Source organism: Chlorocebus sabaeus, chromosome 21 (assembly GCF_047675955.1).
Source record: "Chlorocebus sabaeus isolate Y175 chromosome 21, mChlSab1.0.hap1, whole genome shotgun sequence".
Lineage (NCBI taxonomy): Eukaryota > Metazoa > Chordata > Mammalia > Primates > Cercopithecidae > Chlorocebus > Chlorocebus sabaeus.
Genome location: NC_132924.1, coordinates 120590392 through 120617054, shown reverse-complemented (window position 1 = coordinate 120617054; position 26663 = coordinate 120590392). Strand labels below are relative to the sequence as shown.

The window sequence follows — 26663 nt, the reverse complement described above, 5'->3', positions numbered from 1 at the left end:
TAACTTTTATGTCTTCTAAATCCGCTAAAACTAGGGAATTCATACACAGATACACACATACACACACACACATAGATATATATCCCTAAAGCTAGGGAGTAGACACACACACACACACACATAGATATATACCCCTAAAGCTAGGGAATACACACACACACACACACACACACACACACACAGATATATACCCCTAAAGCTAGGGAATGAATACACACACACACACACACACACACACAGATATATACCCCTAAAGCTAGGGAATACACACACATACTCACACACACACATATACCCCTAAAGCTAGGGAATACAAACACACACACACACAAACATACATAGATATATATATACCTAAAGTTAGGGAATACACACACACATATATACACCCCTAAAGCTAGGGAATATACACACACACTCACATACACACATGTACCCCTAAAGCTAGGGAATACACACATACACACACACACATACATACACACACACATATATATGCATACCCCTAAAGCTAGGGAATACACACACACACACGCACATACACACATACATATTTCCCACAAAGATCAGGAGAATATGAATCAATACTAGCAACATAATTTTGGAGGATGGAAAGCAAATGAATACATGCTCATTGACTTAGTAAATCTAAGAATGCTGAATCATAACTTGACAGTCTGGAAAGATGAGAACCAACCCAACTTTCGACCATGAATCCATAAAAGATTCAGTAATTAATAAAGTAAGGAGAACTGGAACAAGGCTGTTTGACAGACAGTAAATCCCCAGGTCTCCTAGACCTTGTGGCTGATTGACTACACCTCTCTGACTCTGGTAGATAACTGGAAGTTTATTTTCTAAAAGAATCCCTGCGTTGAGAAGAACCAAATATGACAAAGAACGTGGAAACTACACAGCAAATGGAGATTGTCTACGCTTATACCAGATACTGAACGTTCATGCTCTTGGACCTCTTTCCCCAAATGGTTCCAAGATTGGTGGTAACCAGATCAGAAACCTCCAGGAAAGAAATTTTAAAACGTATCCTTAGAGAATCTGACTAATAAAAAGAAAATGAAAAAAAAAAAAAAGTTGACAACAGGTGAGAGAGTCCAAAAATGGGAACACTCAGCTTCCTGTGCCATGAGGTGATCAAATAATTTATCATCCAAATGAGGACACTAATGAGAATAAAAGGAAGAGCTATTCACAAGGACATCAGGGCAATGGGAGTAAAATGGGACTGTACTGGGCAAGCCAGGACATAATTTTTACTCTAACCCAAAATAAAGCTCCAAGTCAACAAGACCCTCCCACCCCTAATAATAAACTCACAGCTAATAATAATCACGAATATGAGGAAAGCGGTGAAGGTCAGAAAAATGAACAGAATCTAGAAACTTAGAGAAGACTAAGAAAGAAGGGAAAAAAAGATGTTTTATTATCCTTGGGATACAAAAAAAGTATTGCATTCATAAAGCAATAACAGAACACCATTGAAAAGGAAATTTTCAAGAGGAAAAAAGAACTCAGATTTAAAACCACAATGGAAAGCATTCTAGAAAGAGACAGTAGCTAAATCATAAGAGACAGAATCACAAACAGACAAATAAAAAGAAATGTAAGAACATGAGTTGCCAATGTTAAAGTGAACACCCAGCAAATACATGAAAAGTGACCTATTCCAAGTCACATTGTTTTGAAATTTCAGAACATTTGGGACAAAAAGAAGATTCTTCTAACTTTCAGAGAAGAAGTCGGCTGTACTAAAGGATCAAGAAGCTACCAGGGGATGTGCTATATCCACATTAGAGAGTAAAATTAAAATGAAGAAGACATTATATAAAAATCATGAATTCCAACATAGGGGGGATGAAGACATTCTTGGATAAATAAACACAGACATGGTGAAGACGAAGTCCATGATGATGGTATACCCCAGGTATAGACAGCAAACACCTCATGTTAGAGCAAAGTGAAATGTCAGCAAGACGCTCAATATTATTTTATAGTCTTTTAAAACCTGAGAACAAAAAGATATCAGATTCTACAATGTACTGACAAACTTCCCGCTCTGTCCTCCATGTCCTGTTGCCTGGAGCAGCAAAGGCATTCATTTCACCTCTCAAAATTATGCTGCCTTGTCCTAGCCCTGAAACCTAGAGCTACACCAAGTGAGCTTAGAAACAGAAGGACAAATACAGGTCCTGTGAAGATAGAATACCATGGATGCACATAAAAGCAAAATATGAATAATAATAGTAACGATGATAAAGTGAATGATATAGAAAGTTCTTGCCTAGTCTCACGTTTTAATGCTGATTTTGTTCAGAAATCTGAGTAAAACCCGAACATGAGGTTAATAATTATGTGAAGAGTTTAATTCCAATGAAGCTGTCTGTATCTAAATGCAGCAAACAGATTTTTTGACAACTTCGTCGATAGGGATTTTTTTCCCAAAGTTTTATTTTCATTATTCATTAATGAAAAAGTCCTTTTATGCAGCAGTCATTTATGTGGGGCACTGATAAGTTTTAGGGCCTCTAGTTTAAGTCAGTTCCAGGAAATAAAACTTTAAGTATTTTCCAGTTAAGGCAACATATAATATTGGTTCAGTTTACTATTTAACTTTCTTGGTTGTGGTGATTAGACAAAGACACAAGATAAAAAGAGAGATTAGCTGCTATATGAGATTTTCTTTCTAAAATTTCCTGGGACATTCTGATATGAAACTTGACATCCTCAGAAGAAATAAAAGGTGATCCACAAATTGGAAAAACCTAAAGTCTGGAGAAACAGAAACACAGTTATTGGCTTTAAGTTTAGCTGGAAGAGAGAAATTCCTAGTAAAAAAAAGTATGAGATTATTCCTGTGGTTTTTGAATTTTGATTGCAAAGCAATGAGTTGATCTTAATTGAATTTCCCAACGTGTGTGTATATGTGTGTGTGTGTTTCCTATCCTGTTTGAATAGTTGATTATTGTAGACTAGGCAAGAGTTTCAGATTCCAAGTGCCAGAGGAAATCAAACAACAGTCCCTAGCCATACACATGGTTAGGTCTTTCTCGGATTTTGAGCAGAGAAATTGCATAACAAAGGCAGTGCTTTTAAAAGCACAAAATCAGGCAGTGTCTACAAGATACTGTTTTGTCAGGTTAGATTAAAATATTTGAAGGAAGAGCATTTGCATATAGAGTACGATTTTGGAGGCCTCAGAAGGGCTGAGTGACCTGTTGTGTATCTAAAGCCACTTTATCTTGATTTCACCTGGGGTCTCGTACCCCCTTTCTGGGTCCTCTCCTGTGGCGTAGGCCTCACTGGATCTCATGGTTGTCCTCTCCTTTTTTTTTTAATTTCAAGTTTGAAAACCATTTGAGAACCTTTATAGTATTAACCTATCACTATGACTGACACACAATGAAGACGAGATTGCAAAGAAAGCCTGGCAGGCAGAAGCTGTCTATGGAATGAGGCTGAATCCAGAAGGGAGTCTTCGGGAGTGGGTAATCAGTTACGGAGAAGAGTTCTTTACGGGCTGTGTTTGATCAGTGAGTTGGTTCCGAGATTTTCAATTGAAGCTGTATGAGCAGAATTGAATTCAAAGATTTACACTGATTGTGAAGAACTGAAATAGCTGAATGCGTGAAGCAGGAGTTGCTGAGTGATTACAAAGGTTTATAACAAAGACAGCCTGTGAGAGGTCGACAAAGAGGAGAAGGTATGTCTGAAAGAAGACATAAAGGACAGTTATTCTCCGAGTCGGTTAACCATAGAGGAGGTAAACTAGGTTAGGAGACAGAAAGAGGAGAGAAAATGGCTTTGACGAGAAAAAAAAAAAAATGAGTAGAGGGAAAAAATGGAGGAAGCCGGTGCACACATCAGAGAAATGGTTATGATATAGAGGAAAATGAAGGGGTTACAAGCTTGGTAGTGCCCAATTTATGAATGTTAATAAGCCCTAATATAGAATAGGAGAGCTCTGAGCTCTGTGTGTCCCCATTTCTACATGATTTCCTCTCAGAAAGGGGGAGAATGAGACACTACAATCATGTTGTTACAGATGATATCCAGTACAATTCCATTCAATCCTGTTGCATATTCAAACAAGATTTTGTTAGATTCACTTTAAGACTTTACATTGAAAAATTAAGTAGATGTTGGGGAAATTAACTAGAGTTTAAGTTATTCTGAAAGCTGGGCTCAAACCTTAAGGGATGAAAAACCTAGGTATACAGGAAATATACAAATTATGTAAAGTTCTTAGAAAATTATATTAGAGAAAATACTTACAGTTGAATTAAGAACTAAAAATGTTACTAATTACCTATAATGGTTTATATATTGATTTCATTTAAAAGGTGTCCTCTGATTAAAAACCCCAAGGCATTAGTTAGATAATTAAGAAGTAAATTGTTTATAACAAAAATGCTGTCCAAACCACAGCTAATGAATCAGAGCTGTGTAAGAAGGTTTTAATGATAATGAAGAGATCTGAATAAAAAATGCTCATTTTGGCAATCATATTGCAAATCATACTACAGAATCTAAAATGAGGAGTGCTGTTCCTACATATGTGTGAACTTATGTGCACGTACACATACACACGGTAACTACAAACGAGCTCTAAACACACAAGCCTGGCTAAAAAGTCAAGCTTCATTATTTACTACGTGTGTGGCCCAGTACTTAATTTCTCTGAGCTCTAGTTTTATCTTCAAAAAATGGGAGAACAATAGTATTACCCACCTTGTGAGGTTGTCATGAGTTATTGGACGAGTTAATGCATGTGATATTTTAAAAATGTGCCTGGCATTTAGTCTGCTCTCAATTATATATGCAGGTACCTGTATAACATATAAAATCTTTATCACACAGTGCCTAATATGTTAGTAATTGTCATTTCTGGTTGACAAGCAATTTTTATTTTTGCTTATCTTTATTGTCAAAGTTTTTACCAAACAGTATGTTACAACTATAAGACTATCAACAGTAAAGCCTAAGATCTTATAATCTAAATGTGGCACTGCTCTTATTCAAAAGGTAGAAGTAAAGGTTGTTGGAATTATGACTAATTTACAGAGGCACATAGGTAAGCATGCTGAACAGAATTCTGAAATGGTCTTCAAGATTCCAGCCACCTGGTGGGTCCACTGGGCATAATGACCTCTCCGAGACTGGGGGTGGGGCCAGGAAATATGGTGGGGTGTCACTAATGGGATTGGGCTTCTTTATATGGAAAAGATGAAGAGATTTTGCAGGTGTAATTGAGGGCTGCAATCTGGTGAGTTTGAGTTAATCAAATGGGTAATTATCCTGAGTGACAACCAAGTCAGGTAAGTGCTGGAAAGCGAGTCAGAGAGCTCCTCCTGGACAGGCACAGCCCCACGACAGGGACCTGGGAGCAGCCTCTGGGAGCTGACAGCAATCTGGGGCCAACAGCCCGTAAGAATATGAGACGTCAGTCTTTAAACCACAAGGAAATGAACCTATCCACACTTGAATAAACTTCCAAGAAGATCCCAAGTCTCCGGTAAAACCCAAGCCCTGGCTGACTCCTTGGTCTCAGAATGGTGAGACTCTGAGCAGTAGAGCCAGGTAACCTGTGCCTTGACACACAGAAACTGTGGAAACTGAATTTGTATCACTGTAAACTGCTGAGGAAAAGAGTACAGTCATGTGCCATTTAACAACAGGCAGAGGTTCTGAGAAATGTGTCGTTAGGTGATCTGGTCATTGTGTGAACATGACAGTGTGTACTTACACAAATCTCAGTGGTATAACCCACCACACACCTAGGATGTATGGCCAAGCCTATTGCTCTTAGGCTACAAACCTGTACAACATGTTACTGTACTGAGTACTGTGGACAACTGTAACAGAACGGTGTCTGTGTATGTAAACCTATCTACATATAGAAAAGGTACAGTAAACATACACCATTATAATCTTTTTTTTTCCTTCCCTCTTTATATATCCTCAGTTTACCAGATTTCCTTCTACCCTAAATAGTTTTTTGTTTGTTTTTTGTTTTTGAGACGGAGTCTGACTCTGTGCCCAGGCTGGAGTGCAGTGGCTGGATCTCAGCTCACTGCAAGTTCCGCCTCCCAGGTTCACGCCATTCTCCTGCCTCAGCCTCCCGAGTAGGTGGGACTACAGGCGCCACGTCACCCGGCTAATTTTTTGTATATTTAGTAGAGACGGGGTTTCACCGTGTTAGCCAGGATGGTCTCCATCTCCGAACTTCGTGATCCGCCTGCCTGGGTCTCCCAAAGTGCTGGGATTACAGGCGTGAGCCACCGCACCTGGCCTGTAATCTTAAAGGACCACCATTGTAGATGCAGTCTATTGTTGACTGAAATGTTATGCGGTGCATGACTGTACCATAGGATAGAAACTGTTTTGCTTTGTGGACACGGGGAGGTGGAAGTGGGTGGGTTTATGATACTTTCCACTGGAGCCCAAGCCCACCACCTCACTGACCCATTTTCTCCTGCCCACACTGTACTTGTAAAACTTGTGAGAAGCATAATACTAAATACAATACTAATACCGAGGGCAAGGGCTTAGAAACTTCAGTTACAAGCTCTCTATAAATATTAGATTAAAAAGACACGAACCGCTTTTACTATTATAGAGGATAATAGAATTTGATCAGTTAAATCCTGGGGCTTTATAAAGCACAAATTATGTAAACAAACTTAATGGCTTTTTGATAAAACTACAAAACCAGGGCTAGGAAGAATGGAAGAGGAGTACTTTATTTGGACTTTAAACTTCATGCACTAGAGCACTGATGCTTACTTAAATTAAGAAAAGAATGAATGCAGAGAGAGTTACAGAGAAAATGAATTAGAGGATAGAGGATGAAGAAAAATATTATCTTAGGTTTAAGAATAGATAGTAAAGTTCCAAGGATAATGGCTGGATCTAGCATTATTTACTATTGTTACTATTAATCATCTAGAAGAAAGAACTAAACAAAGCTTTAAATACAAAGGTTAGGGTTTCTAGAGAGAGGATGCTGGTAACACCTGAAGAAAATGGAAATGAAAAGCTGAAGTGTTAGAAAAAAATACACAATTAAAAGAGGTTGATACTGAAAATATAAGACAGTTTATATTCACAAAGTTTTAACACCAAATTTTCAGAGGGAGCATAAAAATGGAGAAGGAAGGCAAGGCTAACAATGACCACATTTTGTCATGTGCCCTAAGATCTAAAAAAAGAAACCAGGCTTTGGCTTCCACAGGATGATATTTTTCTACAAAGGATTCAGTGAAAAATCTTCTCTCCTCAATGTCATCAACTGTGCGGCACTCGAAATGCTCTATAATTTAGGACACCCCCTAATTTCCAAATTTCTGAGAGATGTAGCTCTGAGCTGCAGACAGTCAGAAGAATTACATAGTAGAACTACTGCCTTATGATAAAAAATGAAGAGAGTCAATTTATGTCAAACTTAGCCAAGAAATCGTAAATTCAAGCTTGTTTGAGATAAGAGGTTTCTGTCTAAATTATTTGACTGCAAGCAGTGACTTTTTTCATATTTCATGGTAACAATATAAATATTTTCCTTTTTTTTTTTTGAATGAAAGGCAGTGTAGAAGTCAACTTATTCCAATTCCTGCACTTTATTTACAAGAAAACCGAGACAAGGTTTTTTTATTTTATATTTATTTATTTATTTTTTGAGACGGAGTCTCGCTCTGTTGCCCAGGCTGCAGTGCAGTGGTGCAATCTTGGCTCACTGCAACCTCTGCCCCCCAGGTTCAAGTGTCTCTCCTGTCTCAGCCCCCCGTGTAGCTGGGACTACAGGTGCGTGCCACCACAGTCAGCTAATTTTTGTATTTTTAGAAGAGATGAGGTTTCGCCATTTTGGTCAGGCTGGTCTTGAACTCCTGACCTCAGGTGATCCACCCATCTTGGCCTCCCAAAGTGCTGAGACTATAGGCATGAGTCACCGTGCCCAGCTACAATTTTTTTTTTTTTAATGTGTTCAAGGTCCTATAGTGACTTTGTGTAGCATCTGCCTATAGGACAACTTATCCTATTGAATTACAGGGACCCAAAGCAACATAGAATCTTACCCTTTTCCTAGTTTTCCTCTGCTTCTCTGTGTTCCATGTCATGGGGTTATCATTTTCAACTTTCTCTATCTCATAAGGAACCGTCTGGCCAACTCATCTTCTTAAATACCCATCAAATCAATCCCTTCTTACTTTAAGTCTCCATTTTCAACTCCTGCATTACTACGGGAGTTTTTGGACCTGTTTCCCTGTCTTATCTCTGGGTCTCCTTTGGAGAATATTTTTCACAACTGCCAAAGTGATGTTTTTAATATACAATGCCTGATTAAATTACTGTTTTGCTTGAAACCATTCATCGCTTGCTCTCACCTCAGGACAAAGTTTCAACTGCTCTGCATCCTACACAAAGCATTTTGTAAGTTGACCTATTTTTCCTTCTCATCATTTCCCAGCCTCATAACACCCACTTAAACTTCAAGACTCAGCTCATGAGTCAGCTGCTTTGTGGAAGATTTTGCTGGTGTCCGATGCAGTGCTGGAAAAGCTCTGTCACTTAGAACATCCCTTGATTGCCTAGGATGTAGCTCAATCCATGGTTCTCCTATACTGTCTATGCAGCATCCATGGAAGGTTCATCATTCCTGGCCATACCATGTTCCCCGCATTCTAGTGGCTGTTATTTGCCATACGTCTGTGGCACCACCACATCCATTGTATATGTGTGCATGGATGCCAAGTTGCTTTTCATTCTCCAAGTCTTTTTGTCATTCTCTAGGATCGAAGCAGTCATTTTAACCTCCATACAGATGATCTATTTGCCCCCCAAATCCTCTCCATGAGAACTTTTTCTCTACTTACCCTCAATTATGTATATTTTTCCAAATACTTATTAAATATTTTAACACTAAAACCCTAATCTCTCTCTATTGAATTATTGAGTAACATGGTTTGGCTCTGTGTCCCTGTCCAAATCTCATCTTGAATTGCAATCCCCACAATCCCCATGTGTTGAGGGAAGGACCTGGTGAGAGGTGATTGGATTATGGGGACAGTTTTCTCTGAGCACTTCTCATAATAGTGAGTTCTCACGAGATCTCATGGTTTTTAAGTGTTTGACAATTCTGCCTTCACATGCTCTCTCGTGCCGCCGTGTGAAGAAGGGTGTCTGCTTCCCCTTCTGCCATGATTGTAAATTTCCTGACGTTTCCCCAGTCATGAGCAACTGTGAGTCAAATTAAACCTCTTTCCTTTATAAATTACTCAATCTCAGAGAAGTTCTTCATAGCAGTGTGAGAACAGACTCAGGGAAGTTCTTTATAGCAGCATGAGAATGGACTAATTCCTCATCCTGCCCCCCGCCTTGCCCTTCCTTTCCCCTCCTCCTCCCACTACCCCTCCTCTCTCTCCTCCTCCTCCTCCTCCTCCTCCTCCTCCTTCCTGATAGGGTTTCTGGCACTCAGGCTGGAATTCTGTGGTGTGATGATGGCTCATTACAGCCTTGACCTCCCAGGCTCAAGTGATCCTCCTACCTCAGCCTCCTAAGTAGCTGGGACCACAGGTTTGCACCACCATGCCCAGCTAGTTTTTGTTTTTGCTATTTTTTTTTTTTTTTTTTTGGGTAGAGATAGGGTCTTGCCATGTTGCCAGGGCTGGTCTTGAACTCCTGGGCTCAAGTGATCCACCCACCTTAGCCTCCCAAAGTGCTGGGATTACAGGCGTGAGCCACCGTGTCCTGCCTATTGAGTTTCTAAGAGCTCATTCCTGGGATGCTGTTTCTCTGTTACATCAACCCCCAAATGATATTATCAATTCTCATATACTAATATGCTAATAATTGGCACATTTATATCTCTAACCCAATCAGGCTTTGGGGGCTTATCCAACTGCAAAATTTGCATCTCAGTTTAGATGGCACATGGCACTTCACATTTAATTAGGTCAAAAGTAAGTTCTTGAGCTTCCTTTAAAACTGTTTTACCCTTAATTGTCCACTTCTCCTAAATGGCACTATAATTCATCCAGTTACTCAGTCCATATGTTGAGAAGTTAGTATTGATAACTGTCTCTCTTTAAACATTCTCATCCAAACTTTTACCAATCCTGTCAATTCTACCTTCAAAACAGATCTCAAAATGTATCAGTTTCTCATCACTGTAAACCATCACTACCCTAGTTCAAGGCAGCATCATCTCTTCATTGGACTTTCACAATAACAGCGTCAGAGCTGGTCCCAATGTTTTCATGCTGTCTCTTACAGTAGCCCAAGTGGTAGATGTATGAATGCAATCAAGATCTTATTATCTTGCTTAAAATCTTTCCACAGATGACCACCCACTGCAACTGAAAAATAAATTTTAAAAAAAGTGCAAATGTTTTCCTACCCTACATTCCTTATGGCTGGTCTGCTCTGGCCTGCCCCCAACCACCTTTCCCCTGCTTTATTTTGAGTCCCTCTCTTAGGCTCACTATGTTCTAGCCACTGGGATTTCAGTTCTTTGGAATGACCCACTCTCTCGTGTGCCCTGGGGGATTGATTTATAGGGCTATTTTCTCTCTTCATCTTTTTGAGTGCTTGCCTCCTTTTATACTTCAGGTTTAGGGGAGCATTTATAATTTTTCATGACATAGAGTTGTATACCAAGACTTTATAGACTACCTCATGCTGTCACTCCCTCCTCTTCTTTAACATGTATCTCTTGGAAATGGAATAGCCCAAGCCAAGCTTTGTGGCATCGTGCTCTCCTAATGATGTTAAATCCACATTCTTTGCAGGAAAAGGAAGGGTTGGTCAGTGGCAAAGAACTGAAAGGTGCCTGTTGGCCTGCAAGGGAAGATTCTTCAAGGGTCCTTGAACATACTGATGTTCGTAACTGTCTTGAATGAATAGAAGAGAAATATTCTAATTGCAAAAAGTTGTACCTGGTCCTTACAGCTCAGATGGCATCTGAAGTGCAGTTAAATTGCAGTCATGCTGTTTAAGGGAGATATTGATGAAGATAAGACATATGTTTTTGAGCAAAGGATTCAATGCACAGGAGAAGCTCTCCTGAGAGTAGACTAGTCCTGTGTGTTGTGTGTGTCCTTGATATGAGAACTGTGTATATTACAGTTTTGTTTCTTTTTCTAATTTTCCTTTGAGGTGAATTTAAGAAAATAACTAAAATAAGTTCTTAATTGTCCAGTCCAACCGAGGATACCCTGATGTTCCTTGAGGTTAAGAACAGACTTTAGTTGTATTATATATTTTCATATATTAGGAGAAACCAGAATCAAGATTCTTATAAATTAAGCCAAGTCATCATAGGTTATTATTTTAGTGCTAATAAGATAAAAATGAAGGTATACAAAAAAGAATTCGAGTGCATTGACAAGTCCAGCTGTCAGTGAACTCTTAGATTAATCTCTCTGGTAAGTGTGTTCCTTCTCTGAGGCATGACTAAAGTTCTTTTTCAAAATAGAAAAGAAATTAAATTGAGAGATAGCATCTTCCAAATTTCTAGAGGAAATTTAGAAATATAGGGAAATTTAGAAATTTAGGGAAAATTAGAATTTAGGGAAAATTAGAAATTTAGGGAAATTTAGAAATTTAGGGAAATTTAGAAATTTAGACTGGGGTACAGTGGTATGCTCATGACTCACTGCAGCCTCGAACCTCCGGGGCTCAAGGGATCCTTCCATCTGAACCTCCCAAGGAGCTGGGACTTTTTCTAAATAGAGGCGTGGTCTCACTATGTTGCCCAGACTGGACAGCTCCCATTTTATTGTCTTCTCCACATGTCTTCCGTGCTACACTGATGTCCTCACCATTTTCCCTTCCATTCTGTACCATGCCTGGCTTCCTGATACTGCTGAGAGTTCCGCGCTGGTATCTGCTTGCCTAGAGTGTCATTCCTGGTTTTCGGTTATAGTTGCACAATCTGATTTCCACTTCAGACATAATGAATCAGAGTCTGCAGGGATGGTGCCAAGAAGTTTGTATAGAAAACAAAACCAAAAACAAAATAAAACTCTATAAATGGTACTGAACTATAGCCAGAAGTAAGATCCATGGGCTGCAAATAATTCAATTTGAATCTTGCCTGAATAATATGGGCAAGATATATTTTATTTATTTATTTATTTATTTATTTATTTATTTATTTTTTATTTATTGAGATGGAGTCTTGCTCTGTCACCAGGCTGGAGTGCAGTGGCATGATCTCGGCTCACTGCCACCTCTGCCTCCAGGGATCAAGCGATTCTCCTGCCTCAGTCTCCCGAGTAGCTGGGACTACATGTGTGTGCCACCAAGCCCAGCTAATTTTTGGATTTTTAGTAGAGACAGGTTTCATCATGTTGGCCAGAATGGTCTCGATCTCTTGACCTCGTGATCTGCCCACCTCAGCCTCCCAAGGTGCTGGGATTACAGGCGTGAGCCACCACACCCAGCCTAATATGAGCAAGTTATTTAACTCCCAAAGCCTTTAAATTTCTTCATCCAGTGACTTTTATTGAAGGTTTACCATGTGTTAGACAATAAGTTAAGAACCATATGCAGATGGTCTTATTGTATTCATATGATAATGCTATGAGGTGGGTATTCTCATTAATTCATTTACAGATAAAGATTCTGAGGCTTATTGAATTTAGCAAAGTTACTAAAGTGCCCAATATTACACATGTGGTGACTAATGAAGCCAGGATGTAAACTCAAGTGTCTGTCTGTCGAAAGGATTTGTCACGGTGCTTGACAGATGGTAAACAGTCACACTCAGTAATTACCATCAGTAGAATCTTATTTTCATTACCCTTATCATCTTATACCCAGGAGTTCACATCAAATGCTGGTCTTTTGCTGGAGCCAGTAAACAATGCATACCTCACACCTTCGTCGGGATTTTTGAAGTGTAAGATGTTGCCAAGTGTCTGATGGAAAATCTGTTCTTATCTTAGAGATCTGCACATTTTACACATTGTTGTGGGAGTTGACAAGAACCCATAATCTCATTTCACATGGAAGTAGAGAAAAACTAGGTCCTCTTCCCAAGAAGAAAAGCCCAAATATATTTCATAAAAGCTTCAGGTAATTTTGGCTATTATCAGAATGGGATTTCAGTACTTAGAAAGATTTCCTCTGTAATTATGGAGAATCGAGGAAGGTCTGGCATGATCTAAAAGCTTCCTCTAGAATGCACAGTAAGGATATTGCAGCAGTGATACTAAATTTCCCTAGTCTAGGTTACTAATTTTTTCTTTGGGCTTAACTTTGCAATTTCACTTTCTGGTTTTTCCCCCTACATGCTGATTTAAAAAAAAAAATTCTTAATTGTTCACGTCAAAGGTAAACTTTTTGAAAAGCATAGTGTCAAAATGTTTTATTGCATTAATAATACATTTCATCATCTTATCTAAGAAATCCAGCAATATTTTGCTGATTAGATGCTGTCATAAAAACACAGCACCAAAGAAACAAAGCACTGGTGGAACTGCTTATTCACAACATATAGAAAAGCATCGTCATAAAACATAAATATGACACAGTTACCTGTCATGTTGCAGTAAACTTTCAGAGGCCCCAGAGGTCCACTGCCATCAGGATCTATCCAGTAGTAATTTGACGTCTGGCCTAGGTGTTTGTATGCTTCACAGGAAGGCTCGTAGATAGCTAGAACAAACAAAATATCCTACATGAGCACAGCACAGAACAAATGGCTCCCCAGATACATGCTGCAGTGGCACAGGCAATGCTAGCAAACCACTAGTTAGGAGTAGTTCTTCCTGGAATGAGCATTCTTTGCCTCTAAATTTAAATTCATAATTTGTTTCTTTCTCTATAAGTATTCCTGACCTAACAAAGACATCAGGCTCCCGGTATGACTGTATGCTGGGGAAAATACTAAAACAATCCATCATGAAACAAACGTAATGTTTATTTTACTGGGGCTCATGATCATTTAAAACAATATTTAATTTATACTTATTGATAGATATTATCCCCTTACTATAAAAAATTTACATTGGCTGCTTTGTTGGTTATCAACTCAGAGGGCAGAAAAAATTATCCTTCACTGTCTCTGCCTCTCTCGTGCACACACACACGTACGCTCACACACACACTTATTTTTTGCATAGTTAGTACAAATTGTCCATAAATAGTATGTAATTTTGAATCTTACTTTATCTCAAAAAAAAGGCGAGAGATTTCATTGATTCATTTTATTTGTTCCAGGTGCTTTAATTACATCAACTCTAGTTTGTGTAGAAAGCTGACATTCATGTAATTAAATTATGTTTTTATTCATTACTTCCCTTTTTATTTCAGTGCTCATGACAAATTTTCTTTTTCTCACGGAGACTGCACCTGTTTTCAGAAGCAAAAAACGGACATTTACATATCGCCTTTGTAGTTAGAACATCTAAAATGCTACTGAGAAAACGTTTTGTAAACAGCTCCGCCCAGGAATTAATGAAGAATTGAAAGTTCTCTTCACAAAACTAAGATACGTGTTTGGTAAAAACATGTCTACCTGATACAAAAGCAGGGAAGTCTTGGGTAAGTTTCACTTGAATTACACTCTTAGGGGTTGCTGTGTGTTAAATTACAAAATAGTACAAAATAAATTGCAAGACATTGTAAAGCTTATATTGCACTAATTACAAATAATTGCATTATTACAATAATAATTGCATAATTACAAATAATCCTAGAATTAGAGAGCTTTCACTGAGGAGGGTCTCAAGGTCATTGCCATCTCCCTGGATTTCTAGCCTGGCTGTGCACAAACCTCAGTAGTTACTCTAACAGGAATAATTCGGCTCTGGAAAAACTTGTTTCTCCAGTCAAATTCACTAGAGCCTGGTTGAGATCAGAAAGTCAGTTTCATGGGTGGTCTGATTCTGGGACTTCCCTTTGTTAACCTTCATCTACACCAAGTTCTCTGTGTCTCCTTTGGCTTTCCATGGCTTCCTCTATCCAAGGATGTTAGACCTTCAACTCTATGTCATTTCAACAACAGCACACTAGATTCAAGCTTTCTAAAATTCTTTGATCTATTCATTTCTTCTTCCATGCCTCCCTCCCTCGTTTCCTCTTTTGCACATAGTTATTGAGGAGCTATGGTGCATTGAGCAGTGCGTTAGGCATTGCAGATACAGCTGTGAACAACACGGATAGAAGACCTTCGGAACAGTGTTTGTTCATTAACTATTTTGGTACTGCTCATTCGTAAACTGCTATTAGAAGAAGATGGGGCTAGAAAGCTAAGCAAAGCCCAGACATCTTTTGTCCCAGTGTAATTATGAATATGGTCACTTTCAATGTCCCAAGGGCCTCATTCAGATGATAAACTACATGGCTGCTCTAATTCAGAATGTCATAGCAAGCAAAACAGTACAAGAAAAAGCAGAGGAAAAGTGTTTTTAAACTGTTAGCAGGAAGATGCCAGAAGTCAATATAGGTTTTGTATCAACTTATACAGAATGAAAACTTTGTGTAGCAAAGCAACAGGTTTTTGGGAAGTAATTCAAAAGGTAGAAAGAATATTGAGGCTATTTCAACTATAGGCTGCCTGTTGAAAGATTACCAGTACTTAAACTAAAGCAATATGACAAAGAATAGAGTAAATAGAACTGATGAACTGATTCAAATGTTTCAAGGGTTTTTTTTTTTTTTTGAGACAGTTTCGTTCTTGTCACCCAGGCTGGAGTTCAGTGGCGTGATCTCAGCTAACCACAACCTCTGCCTCTCAGATTCAAACGATTCTCCCGCCTTAGCCTCCCGAGTAGCTGGGATTACAGGCATCTGCCACCATGCCCAGCTAATTTTGTATTTTTAGTAGAGACAGGGGTTCTTCATGTTGGTCAGGCTGGTCTCGAACTCCCGACCTCAGGTGATCCACGCCTCAACCTCCCAAAGTGCTGGGATTACAGGCGTAGGCCACTGTGCCTGGCCTCAAATTTTTTATTTTATTTTTTTAAGATCTGCAAGACATAGAAACCAACTGGATGTAGGTGGTTAGGAATAAAGAGGCGTTAAGAGTAACCTAAACTCACAATCTTTGAAAAAAATCTGTTTTATTAATTTTTTATACCTCTCTCCAGATTATCAAAATTGTTATGTACAGCTCAAGAGAAACCAGGATGTCAGGTTCAATTTCTAGTTTTCCTCTCAGTACCTTTGGCCAATCTGCCACTGAAACCATTCCCCTTCTTTTCCATTATAATATTTAGTAATTAATCATTGCTTTTTCCTTCTGTCAAAACTCCTTATCGTTTTCCTTCATCTGGTATCTTGTTTCCAACAGTCACCTTATTAATTGGCTGTTCTACCCAAATATCTCTTCACGTCTCACTAAAGTGTGCTTTTAACCAATGTTGGTCTAGTTATGAAACATCACTTTTATGTTAAATAATGTGTAATGTTTCTTCAATATCTATAAATTGTATCGCAGATCTTCATCTACATGTACAAGAATTTTCGTTATCCTAACAGGTCTTTCTCGGCTTCAGCTGCTTGCCAGCTTGAACGCTGTGCTCTGCTCAGGCAAATTCGCCACGGGAGCTTGCTTACCTCACACTCACCCTTTCCAGGGTGGCCGTTGTCTACAATATACTCCAGCCGCTTTCTCAATCTACAAAAGTTCTCAGTCAGAGTTAACAATTAGGCTGGACAAGGTGGCTCACGCCTGCAATCCCAACACTTTGGGAGACTTAGGTGGGACGATTGCTTGAAGCCAAGAGTTTGAGAGCAGCCTGGGCAACATTGTGAGACCCCATCTCTAGATACATTTTTAAAAAATATTAGGCCAGGCGTGGTGGTTCACGCCGGTAATTCCAGCACTTTTGGGAGGCCAACGCAGGCTGAAGGTCAAGAGATCGAGAGCATCCTGGCCAACAAGGTGAAACCTGGTCTCTTCTAAAAATACAAAAATTAGTTGAGCATGGTGGCAGGCGACTGTAGTCTCAGCTACTTAGGAGGTTGAGGCAGGAGAATCGCTTGAATCCGGGAGGCAGAGGATGCAGTGAGACAAGATCGTGCCTCTGCACTCCAGCCTGGGTGACAGAGTAAGACTCCATCTCAAAAAAAGAGAGAGAGAGAGACAGAGGAAGGAAGGAAGGAAGGAAGGAAGGAAGGAAGGAAGGAAGGAAGGAAGGAAGGAAGGAAGGAAGGAAGGAAGGAGGGAGGGAGGGAGGGAGGGAGGGAGGGAGGGAGGGAGGAAGGAAGGAAGGAAGGAAGGAAGGAAGGAAGGAAGGAAGGAAGGAAGGAAGGAGCTGTTTTTCTTCAAAGTGTAACAATTATTGTGCTTCCCTTTAGCCTGCAATAGGCCTAAGCTGCTTTGCCTCATCAATACATACGGAAAACCAAACACTTCAGTCCAAAGTTTTGCATGTATGAAACACCTGGAGAGCTTGTTAAAACAGAAATTCCTGGATTTCACCCCAAAGACTTGGACTCAGTAGAGAATTTGCAGTTATAACAAGCTCCCAAATGATGCTGGCACTACTGTCCTCAGACTGCATTTGGAGAAGCATAGATTTCATCCTGAAAAAAGGTAACTTCAAGGTAGACTAATTTTTATTTATATTTAAATATCCAGCAAAAGTAGGTTACTGAAAGACAATACAGTAAAATTGTACATATGATAAGGTTAGAATGCCAACTCACTTCACTGGAAATATGATAAAATGGAATAGGATGCAAAACCATGCCAAAAGAAATATATAAATACACAGAAAAATGTTTATAAACATATCAAAATAGTAAGAGTTGTTATTTTTCAGCAGTAATATTGTGGGTGATTTAAAACTTTTTATAGATTTTTTAATTTCCCACATCACTTTATAATGTGCATATGTTATTTTGTCTTTAAAATACATTTAAAAATATGTATCTAGAATTTTGACACTGGAGTAAAATGACAAGAATAGCTGTGATATAGCAAAATCACATTAGTTTTATCGTCTGAATAAAGAATTAATAAATTTTAGTTCATATCTCCTTTCTGTCATTTACTGCCTGGATACTCTCCCTAACGTGGTTTTTTTCAACCGTAAAATTGAGGTATTAAGTTGGTGCAAAAGTAATTGCAACTTTGCCATTAAAAGTAATGGCAAAAACTGCAAATACTTTCACACCAACCTAATAGTAATACCTTCTTCACCAAGTTATTGTGAAGATTAAATAAAATCAGATACTTCAAAAACTAGAAGTTATTGAGTATATTTAATTTTTTATGCAGATAATGAGCTAATGACAGTATTTAACCTGCATGCCTCAGCCAGTTAGCTCTGCTCCCAGTGTTATCCTAGCTGGGTTGCACAATTTTTGCACATTAAGCCCTAGGAGCTGACAGAACACAAGAGCTAAGGCAGCCACTGAAGAAAGAGAAGGGTCTGAGCCATCGTCGATAATTGAGTTTTGCCAGTAGCCTGCTGACGAACAGAAAGGTAATTGGGTTGATGGCAAAATAAATAGACTCATCAAGTCTATTGATTTATTGGTAAAGTAATTTTTCTCTGTTGCAACTCCAAGTCCCAAGTAAAGTTCTCATGCTATATATTCATAAGTAAATCTCAGCTATTCAGAAATATTACTACTGAACATAAATATCAGATTGAATTTCATAGCATGCAGAAATTTAGACAGTGACAGTGACAAGTCCTAAATATCTTATTTTTTTTTTCTTTTTTTGAGATGGAGTCTGGCTCTGTTGCCCAGGTTGGAGTGCAGTGGTGCTATCTTGGCTCACTGCAACCTCTGCCTCCTGGGTTCCAGCGATTCTCCTGCCTCAGCTTCCCAAGTAGCTGGGACTACAGGTGCCTGCCAACATGTCTGGTTAATTTTTGTATTTTCAGTAGAGATGGGGTTTCACCATGTTGACCAAGCTGGTCTCAAACTCCTGACCTCCGTCTGCCTCGGCCTCCCAAAGTGCTGGGATTACAGGTGTGAGCCACTGCGCCCGGCACCTAAATATCTTATTCATTTTCATTAAACAATGAATGTTGTCTGCATATTACCTATCAAGGAAAATGATGAAGTACTATTGTATGAGTTTCGTCTTGCTGCTATAACGAATGACAGACACTTAGTGACTTAAAATAACACCAATTTGTCTTACAGTTCTAGAGATGATGATACTGTTCATAATAATGATACAGTTCTGGTTAGAAGTTTGAAATGGGGTTCACTGGGCTAAATTCAAAGTGTTGGTAGCACTGTATTTCTCCTGAAAATTCTAGCAGGGAATCTGTATTCTTGCCTTTCTGGGGTATAGAGGCCACACACATTCCTGGGCTCATCGTCCAAGTCCCCTGTCTTCAAAGCTAGGAATTAAGTGGAATATTCCTTTTGCTACATCATTCCAACTCTCTGCTTTCATAATTTCTTTCTCTGACTATTTTAAGGAGCTCTGTCATTACACAAAGCCACCCAGATAATCCAGGATAATCTCCTCAAATCAAGGCTCTTAACAAGTACAAAGTCCCTTTGCCATATAAAGTTACATATTCACTGGTTCCATGAATTAGGACATGAACCTCTGGTGGGGAGCATTATTTTTATCACAACTATATAAAAAAATATGATTTTATATAAATAGTGTATGGAAATAATATCACAACTATATAAAAATAATGGCTCTATTTAAAGAATAACTTTTATTAAGCAACTAATGTGCTTCCAGTGTTGTGGATGAACACAAGGTATATTAAGCAGAATAATAAAGGAAGATGGAAGAATGAAGTCAAATTTTCATACTGACTTTAAAGGTCCACACAGCCTTGAAGGTTATGTCTACCAGTAGAACATGAAACACCATGGCCCAAGCAGAGGGTGTGAGAGAGAAATTCTGTTAAAGCCTCTGTTCTCTGCTTACATGTAGACGTGGCCGCAGGCCTATACAGGATTGCCAAAACGCTGGCAGAGAGAGAAAAGCAAAAGGTTTAAGAGTAAAAATAAGTAGTAGGCATGAATTGCTGGGAAATAAAGCATCAATTAAAGAATGGATAGGGTAGGGGGAGAAACATGAAGGAGGTCCTATTCCCTAGGAGAAGAGCTACAGTTCCATGATGCTGGTGAACTGAGGAAGGCTCTTTCCATCCCTGTCTACTCCTGGTGCTTTGAGAGAAACAAACTGGAAATATACATCCTTCCTGTTGTGACCTTGAAAGAATGAGGATCACTAGAAGTGGGCAAGTATTAACCCATGTGAGAAACTTACTCACAAGTTAAAGCTGAGCATATACATAAAGGTTATCTTTGGAACATCATAAGCAGTCTTCCTGATTGTACAGAAGAGGGAAAGTATTCACTTTTAATGATTTGATATGAAACTGGGGAAAAGCATGAAATAATTTTAAATCTTATTTTGATAAAAAATGCTGTTATTTTGATAACAAATATAACATTTTTCTTATCAATCAATCGCTTAAGAACGCCCTCACCTTTCTGCTCTTTTATATTGGAGGCGATCACAAGCTTACTACATACTCGTACATACTTGCTGTAGGGACCAGGTTATAAGATGCTAAAAAGAGGTATTGGTTTTTCTGGGAATTTCTACCCTTGAACGAATAAAGAAACCTTTTCATGTAAAATGTAGGCATAGCAGCGATATAGTTTATATGGGGCTTATCTGGGTTGGTATTGTTCAGTGTAGGATAGCCTCTGGGGCCCTCCTTGTTCTGCTTCCTTTTTAACCATGAAACCACCTTCTGATCCTAATCTGGCTTTCAGAAATAAGTTTCTATATTGGAAAGAAGTATTTCTCATTAGAAACCATGAAACTGACTTTATTATTATTTTTTAATCTCAACCAGACTCCAGTGAATTTGGTTGGAGGAATGTGTTTGCCCAGAACCTAATTATTCCTGTTAAAGTAACCACGAGGTTTGTACACAGCCAAGTTGGAAATCCAGAGAGGCGGCAATGACCTTGAGACCCTCCTCAGTGAAAGCTCTCTAATTCTAGGACCATGCAATTATTTTTAATTAGTACAATATAAGCTTCGCAATACCTAACTCCTCATTAACACTTGAATATTAACCTCATATGTTCTCTGTCTGTTTGGATTTTTTTTTTTTAGAGCTTGAATGAACACCCTGAGTAAACTACATTATTTCCCTTAGGGACCACTGTCTCATTATTAGCACACAGCAAATGAAGATGGTAGAGAGAGTGTGGACTTAAAAACAGATATTCTGTATGCTAAGATTGTGTCATGATCTTTCCCTGCATATAATTTCTGTATGAGATGTTATTCATTATAGCCCCCAATGGGTTTGTTCACCTGTTGAAGTCTCAAGGGGAGGGAGCAAATTAGGATTTTTTAAAAAAGACAAAGTTTCAATTTCTTGTTGAAATTACAACAGCTTGTAGTTCTTTTACTTGATAAGTCCTTCAAAAAGTTTCTGAAAGCCAGAGTATATCTACATTTATTATTTCATTTCTATTCTCTCCCTTCCCCATACCCAGCCCATTTTTGTCTTTTATTTGATCCTTCCCAAATCCCTCTATAATATACATTGGCTCCAAGGCACTGTTTCAAAGAAAAAAAAAAATCCATACTATTGCAATGCCAGTCACAAAACCACAACTCTTTGTCTCTACATCACTGTGACTGCCATATTTCTTGGTGACTTCAATGTCCATTCTTGGGATTCTATGACCTGCACTCCACAGAATATCAAATTTCCCTGTATTTTATGACTAAACCTAAACAACTCTACTTGTATTTTATTCAGGGTTACTATTAGGTTATAGAAAACTCTAAGAAGGAGAGAAAGCCTACAAAATCCAACAGGCATGCTAGAAACTCAGCTTCCTCAATTTAATGGGTCTGCACGAAGAGGCTTAGCATCCAGTTCATCTTGCTCAGATCCTATAGAGGTTGCTTATGTTGCTCCATCTCCTTAGTCTCCATTCCCATCTCTAACCTTCTCCCTCTCATTTCCTTTTCTTTCTTTCTTTTTTTTTTTTTGAGATGGAGTTTGCTTATCGCCTAGGCTGGAGTGCAATGACACAATCTTGGCTCACTGAAACCTCCGCCTCCCAGGTTCAAACGATCCTCCTGCCTCAGTAGCTGGGATTACAGGCACGCAGCACCATGCTTAGCTAATTTTTGTATTTTTAGTAGAGACAGGGTTTCACCATGTTGGCCAGGCTGCTCTCTTACTCCTGACCTTGGCCTCCCAAAGTTCTGGGATTACAGGTACAAGCCACCACACCCAGCCCCTTTCTTATTGCTATTTTATGAACACCCACTAATGTGGTAGTAGTATCTAACACTATGCCCTGCCCTAGGAAGAAAAAAGTGAAAAAGTCATAAACCCTAGCTCTGGGGAATTTGCTATGTAATATACGAGGCAGGCATGTTAACTAAGAAAATACTATATATAATTTGTTAAATGTTATAAAAGAGTATAAAACACAGTACTCGGAGACTTTAGAAAAATAAATTGGAGAAGCTGATTTAGGACAGTTTGGAAAGACTTTATTTGTGAGTGGTTTTATGCTGAGTCTTATAGGATGAATAGGAGGTTGCAAGAAAGACAAGAGAAGGACTTTTCCTGACAGTTCCTCCCCAGAACCATGTGATTCCACGCTTGTCCTCAGATCATTTAATGGTTTTCACGATTTACCTCCTCTCTTTTCCCCACTGGCTACATCTTCTCTATTCATCTGCAGTGGTCTCCTCGATCTTAGATTCAAGGGCAGGTAGGCACGTGCTACATGCTAGTCCTGTTTCCTAGTCCAATCTAGAGAAACTCCTGCTTCTTAACCACTTACACCTTAGCCCCTCAAGTCAGAATGTTATCACTGCTGTCTCACCTTCAAGAATGTCATCGATACCTACCCTGGGCTTTCACTACGTTCTCATTCTCTAGGACTTTAGTAGGCATTGTCATTGATGGCTGACTCCTCATGGAAACATTCTTCTCTTCATTTCTGTGCCCTTACACTTGTGTTTCTTTTTGCCTCTTGACTGTCCTATCCTCTGTCTTGCACTGTCATTTTTCTTCTCCTGGCCTGGAGAGAGAGTTATTCTCCGAGGGCTCTGTCACTGCCATCTGCTCAGAGCAATTATTTAATAGTTAACTTGACCAAGATTGCTCACCTAGAAAAAGGCAGAGCCAGGATTTGAACACAGGAATTCTGACTACAGGGTCCTTACACTTGTTTAAACATTGTGTTGAATTGTTTCTACTGATACCATGGAGAAAGAAGGCAAATCTCATTCTTATCATTGAAGGATAGTGTGGAGAAAAGTGAGGGATGTGATTCACTAAGGAAATGACTCTTGGAAGTGTACATTTTTCTTATTTATATCTGTGTGTGTGTGTGTGTGTGTGTGTGTGTGTTGAGGAAAGAAAAACGGAGTAAAGAAATTCAAATTCTCCATTTGTTTTTAGCTAAACAAATCACAGTTAAATGAAAAATCAGACTTTTAAATTAAAAAGTATTCATTCTAAATGCAAACTTTAGTCATTTTAAGTAAAATCGTTCTATGATTCAAATAATAAAAAGATAGCTATGTTTTTATACTAATTTACAGCTGTAAAATGTTTTACTGTAATTTATCTAATTCAGTGAATGAGGCAATAGGACTGATTTTTAATTGTTAAATAAAGCCTTTTAAATTTAATGAAAAAATAAACCATTAAAAAATGTGAGCTTCAAAATTTGAAAATGAAACAAGCTGTTTCCCATAGCAGAAAGAATTGTGTTTAAACTCGTATAAAACTCAAATAAAAAATAAACAAAATACACCGCCCAAAATTGAAGGCCATAGAAGGACACAGTGGGAAGATCAAGAGTCAGAACTCCTTTTTGTGCCTTGGTTCTGTAACTTACAGTCTGTATGACTTGGATTATTTGCCACTTAAATTTTCTGAGTATGAATTTTCTCATAAAAATGAGGAATTTGATGGGATATTCAAGTTTTACTTTGGCCAAGCACTCTAAGATCTTAATAGTTTATGGTGCATATTTCAAAAGGCCATAATAATCTGAATGTCTTTGCTAAGCCTTTATAATTTCTTGTCCATTATTTAAGTATCGGTGTAGTAATGAAGACATTATTGGTGATTTCAGAGCTCTTCTGTCAGACTTAAAAGAGATTTAAATATAGCTAATCCTGTGAGAACACTCATCGATGAGTACAAGTTGAGAGTCTTTTTTCAAACCGAAACAGCAACAAGATATTAGCATCCTTGAGAGTCTATTGTTCAAACTGAAACAGCAACAAGATATTAGCATCTGATTTAGGTTTAGGATAAGGAACTTCCCGGGCAGTGGCTTTCTCCAACTTCTTTTGAGATCTGAGGATTATATAAATGTAGGCTTGCTTTATAATAGGACAGGTTTCAGAAATATCAGACTATTGCTATGATTGCTAAATGTGACTTACACTGCTTGAGATTCTGTTAAAGTCCTCTCAGAATCAAATAATGAAATTGCTAGTCTTCAAAGTAAGCCCCTTCCGTAGAGATTAAGGAGTCAATAACTTCAGCATTCCTTACACAATCAAGAACCAGAGAAGTAATAATATTTTCAAATATTCCAGAATCTTAAAGTATCTGCCACTAATCTAGGCACATAGAAACTGCTGCATTAAACTACTCGCACTGTAATGAAAGTTTTTGTAATCTTTATTCTGACTTTATTGATCTTATTTACAGCAGACAGCATGAGAAGAAAAACAAGTTAATACCACCTGCCAGAATAGTTGAACTTGATAATGATATACCTGGGCCCATAGGAGAAATCTATACTGTTTGTCTTCCAATTTAAGAAAACAAGAAAGAGTACGTATTTCTGGATAACGTTTACTTTAGTGCACATAAGAACTATATCATTTTTGCTACATTCCTACACGATAGCACAGTGCCTAGTGTCCGAAAGTTAGTCAATGAAAGCTCACTGAATATTTAAATTCTATGCGAATAGTATTTTTTATGGATACTATCTCCTTACCCAGTATTTTCAGATAAATTTATGATTTCTTACAGCATTGTGGTTTAAGTACACACACACATATGTATGTACTATATCTATATGTATATATAGTACCTATATTTTCACAGAACAATTTTTTTCACTTCTGCTTTTACTTGTTAGCTTATCTACTATTTAATATCTGTTGTAGTTATTTGGGGAACAAGATCGTCTCAGAAGGTGCCGGCCCAGTTCTACAGTTGTCTGGCACAGTCTTTCCTCAGGGGCCAGAGGCAAAGCAAATGGATTTGATGTTGCTGCTGAGGGACTGCTCCTCTCCCCGTATCAGCCCCTTCCCTTTTTCTTCACTTCAGTTTGAGACTCTCTTCTACTCATGCTCAGGGTATTATTAGTCCATTCTCATGCTGCTAATAAAGATGTATGAGACTGGGTAATTTATAAAGGAAATAGTTTAATGGAATTCCAGTTCCACATGGCTGGGGAGGCCTCACAATCATGGTGGAAGATGAAGGAAGAACAAAGGCACATTTTACATGGTGGCAGGCAAGAGAGATTGTGCAGGGGAACTCTTATGTATAAAACCATCAGATCTCGTGAGACTTACTCACTACTACAAGAACAGCATGGTGGAAACCACCCTATGATTCAATTATCTCCATCTGGCCCTGCCCTTGACATGTGGGGATTATTACAATTTAAAGTGAGATTTGGGTGGGGACACAGTTAAACCATATCACTCAGCCCCACTGAAAAATAATTAACAAATGCCAAATATATTGTTCCAATAGGAACTTCAATCATGATCAAACTGGGTGATTTTTTCCAAGGCATTTATTTTGTTAAAAGTGGAAGAATAAAGTCATATTTGCTAAGGATCTGTAGTACTCATTTCTTATTATATAGTGCAACTTCTAAATCCTTCTATGAAAATTGTGATATTCCCCCCTCAGGGGAAATTTCCATAAAAGAAAAATGTTTATCAAGTATTTGATCATTGCCATTCTAATAAAAATAACGTATTGCTTTATATAGCATGTGCAACCAAATAATTCAAATATAATGCATGTGTTATTTAAATAAATAGCTCTGATTCCAGGGTATATGTGATAAGAAATGGGGGAAGAAAAGAAGACATGGTGTGGATAATTAGCTTCTCTATGTAGATTATATATTACTGTATCAGACACATTGAGCCTACTGCTTCAAATCCCTTGACTCACCCCTTATACCAGCACTGCTGTGATGACTATTTTTTATAGACTTCAGCAGGATTTGCAATGGGTGATGACCATGGGAAGCATTGGTCTTACCATATCTGTCAAGTATATGGGTTGGTTCCCCTTTACTTCAAACAATGGCTGTGATCTAGTCACTTAAAGCTCCTCAGGTCAGAAGTCCAGTTGTCTCTGTTTGCAGATGACATGATTTTATATTTAGAAAACCCCATCATCTCAGCCCCAAAACATCTTGAACTGATAAGCAACTTCAGCAAAGTCTCAGGATACAAAATCAATGTGCAAAAATCACAAGAATTCCTTTACACCAACAATAGGTAAGAAGAGAGCCAAATCATGAATGAACTCCCACTCAAAATTACTACAAAGATAATATAAGCCTAGGAATACAACTTACAAGGGACATGAAGGACCTCTTCAAGGAGGACTACAAACCATTGCTCAAGGAAATAAGAGAGTATATCAACA

At 38.5% G+C, this 26663-nt stretch overlaps 1 protein-coding gene across 1 annotated transcript in view; it reads right to left on the bottom strand.

Moving 5' to 3' along the window:
• Window positions 1-26663, bottom strand: part of CNTNAP2 (contactin associated protein 2) — a 2242274-nt gene that overhangs the window by 831415 nt on the left and 1384196 nt on the right. Inside the window, exon 12 of the mRNA XM_073009464.1 lies at window positions 13552-13671. Within this exon, the coding sequence (XP_072865565.1) occupies window positions 13552-13671 (120 nt within the window). The remainder of the gene's footprint in view (window positions 1-13551; window positions 13672-26663) is intronic.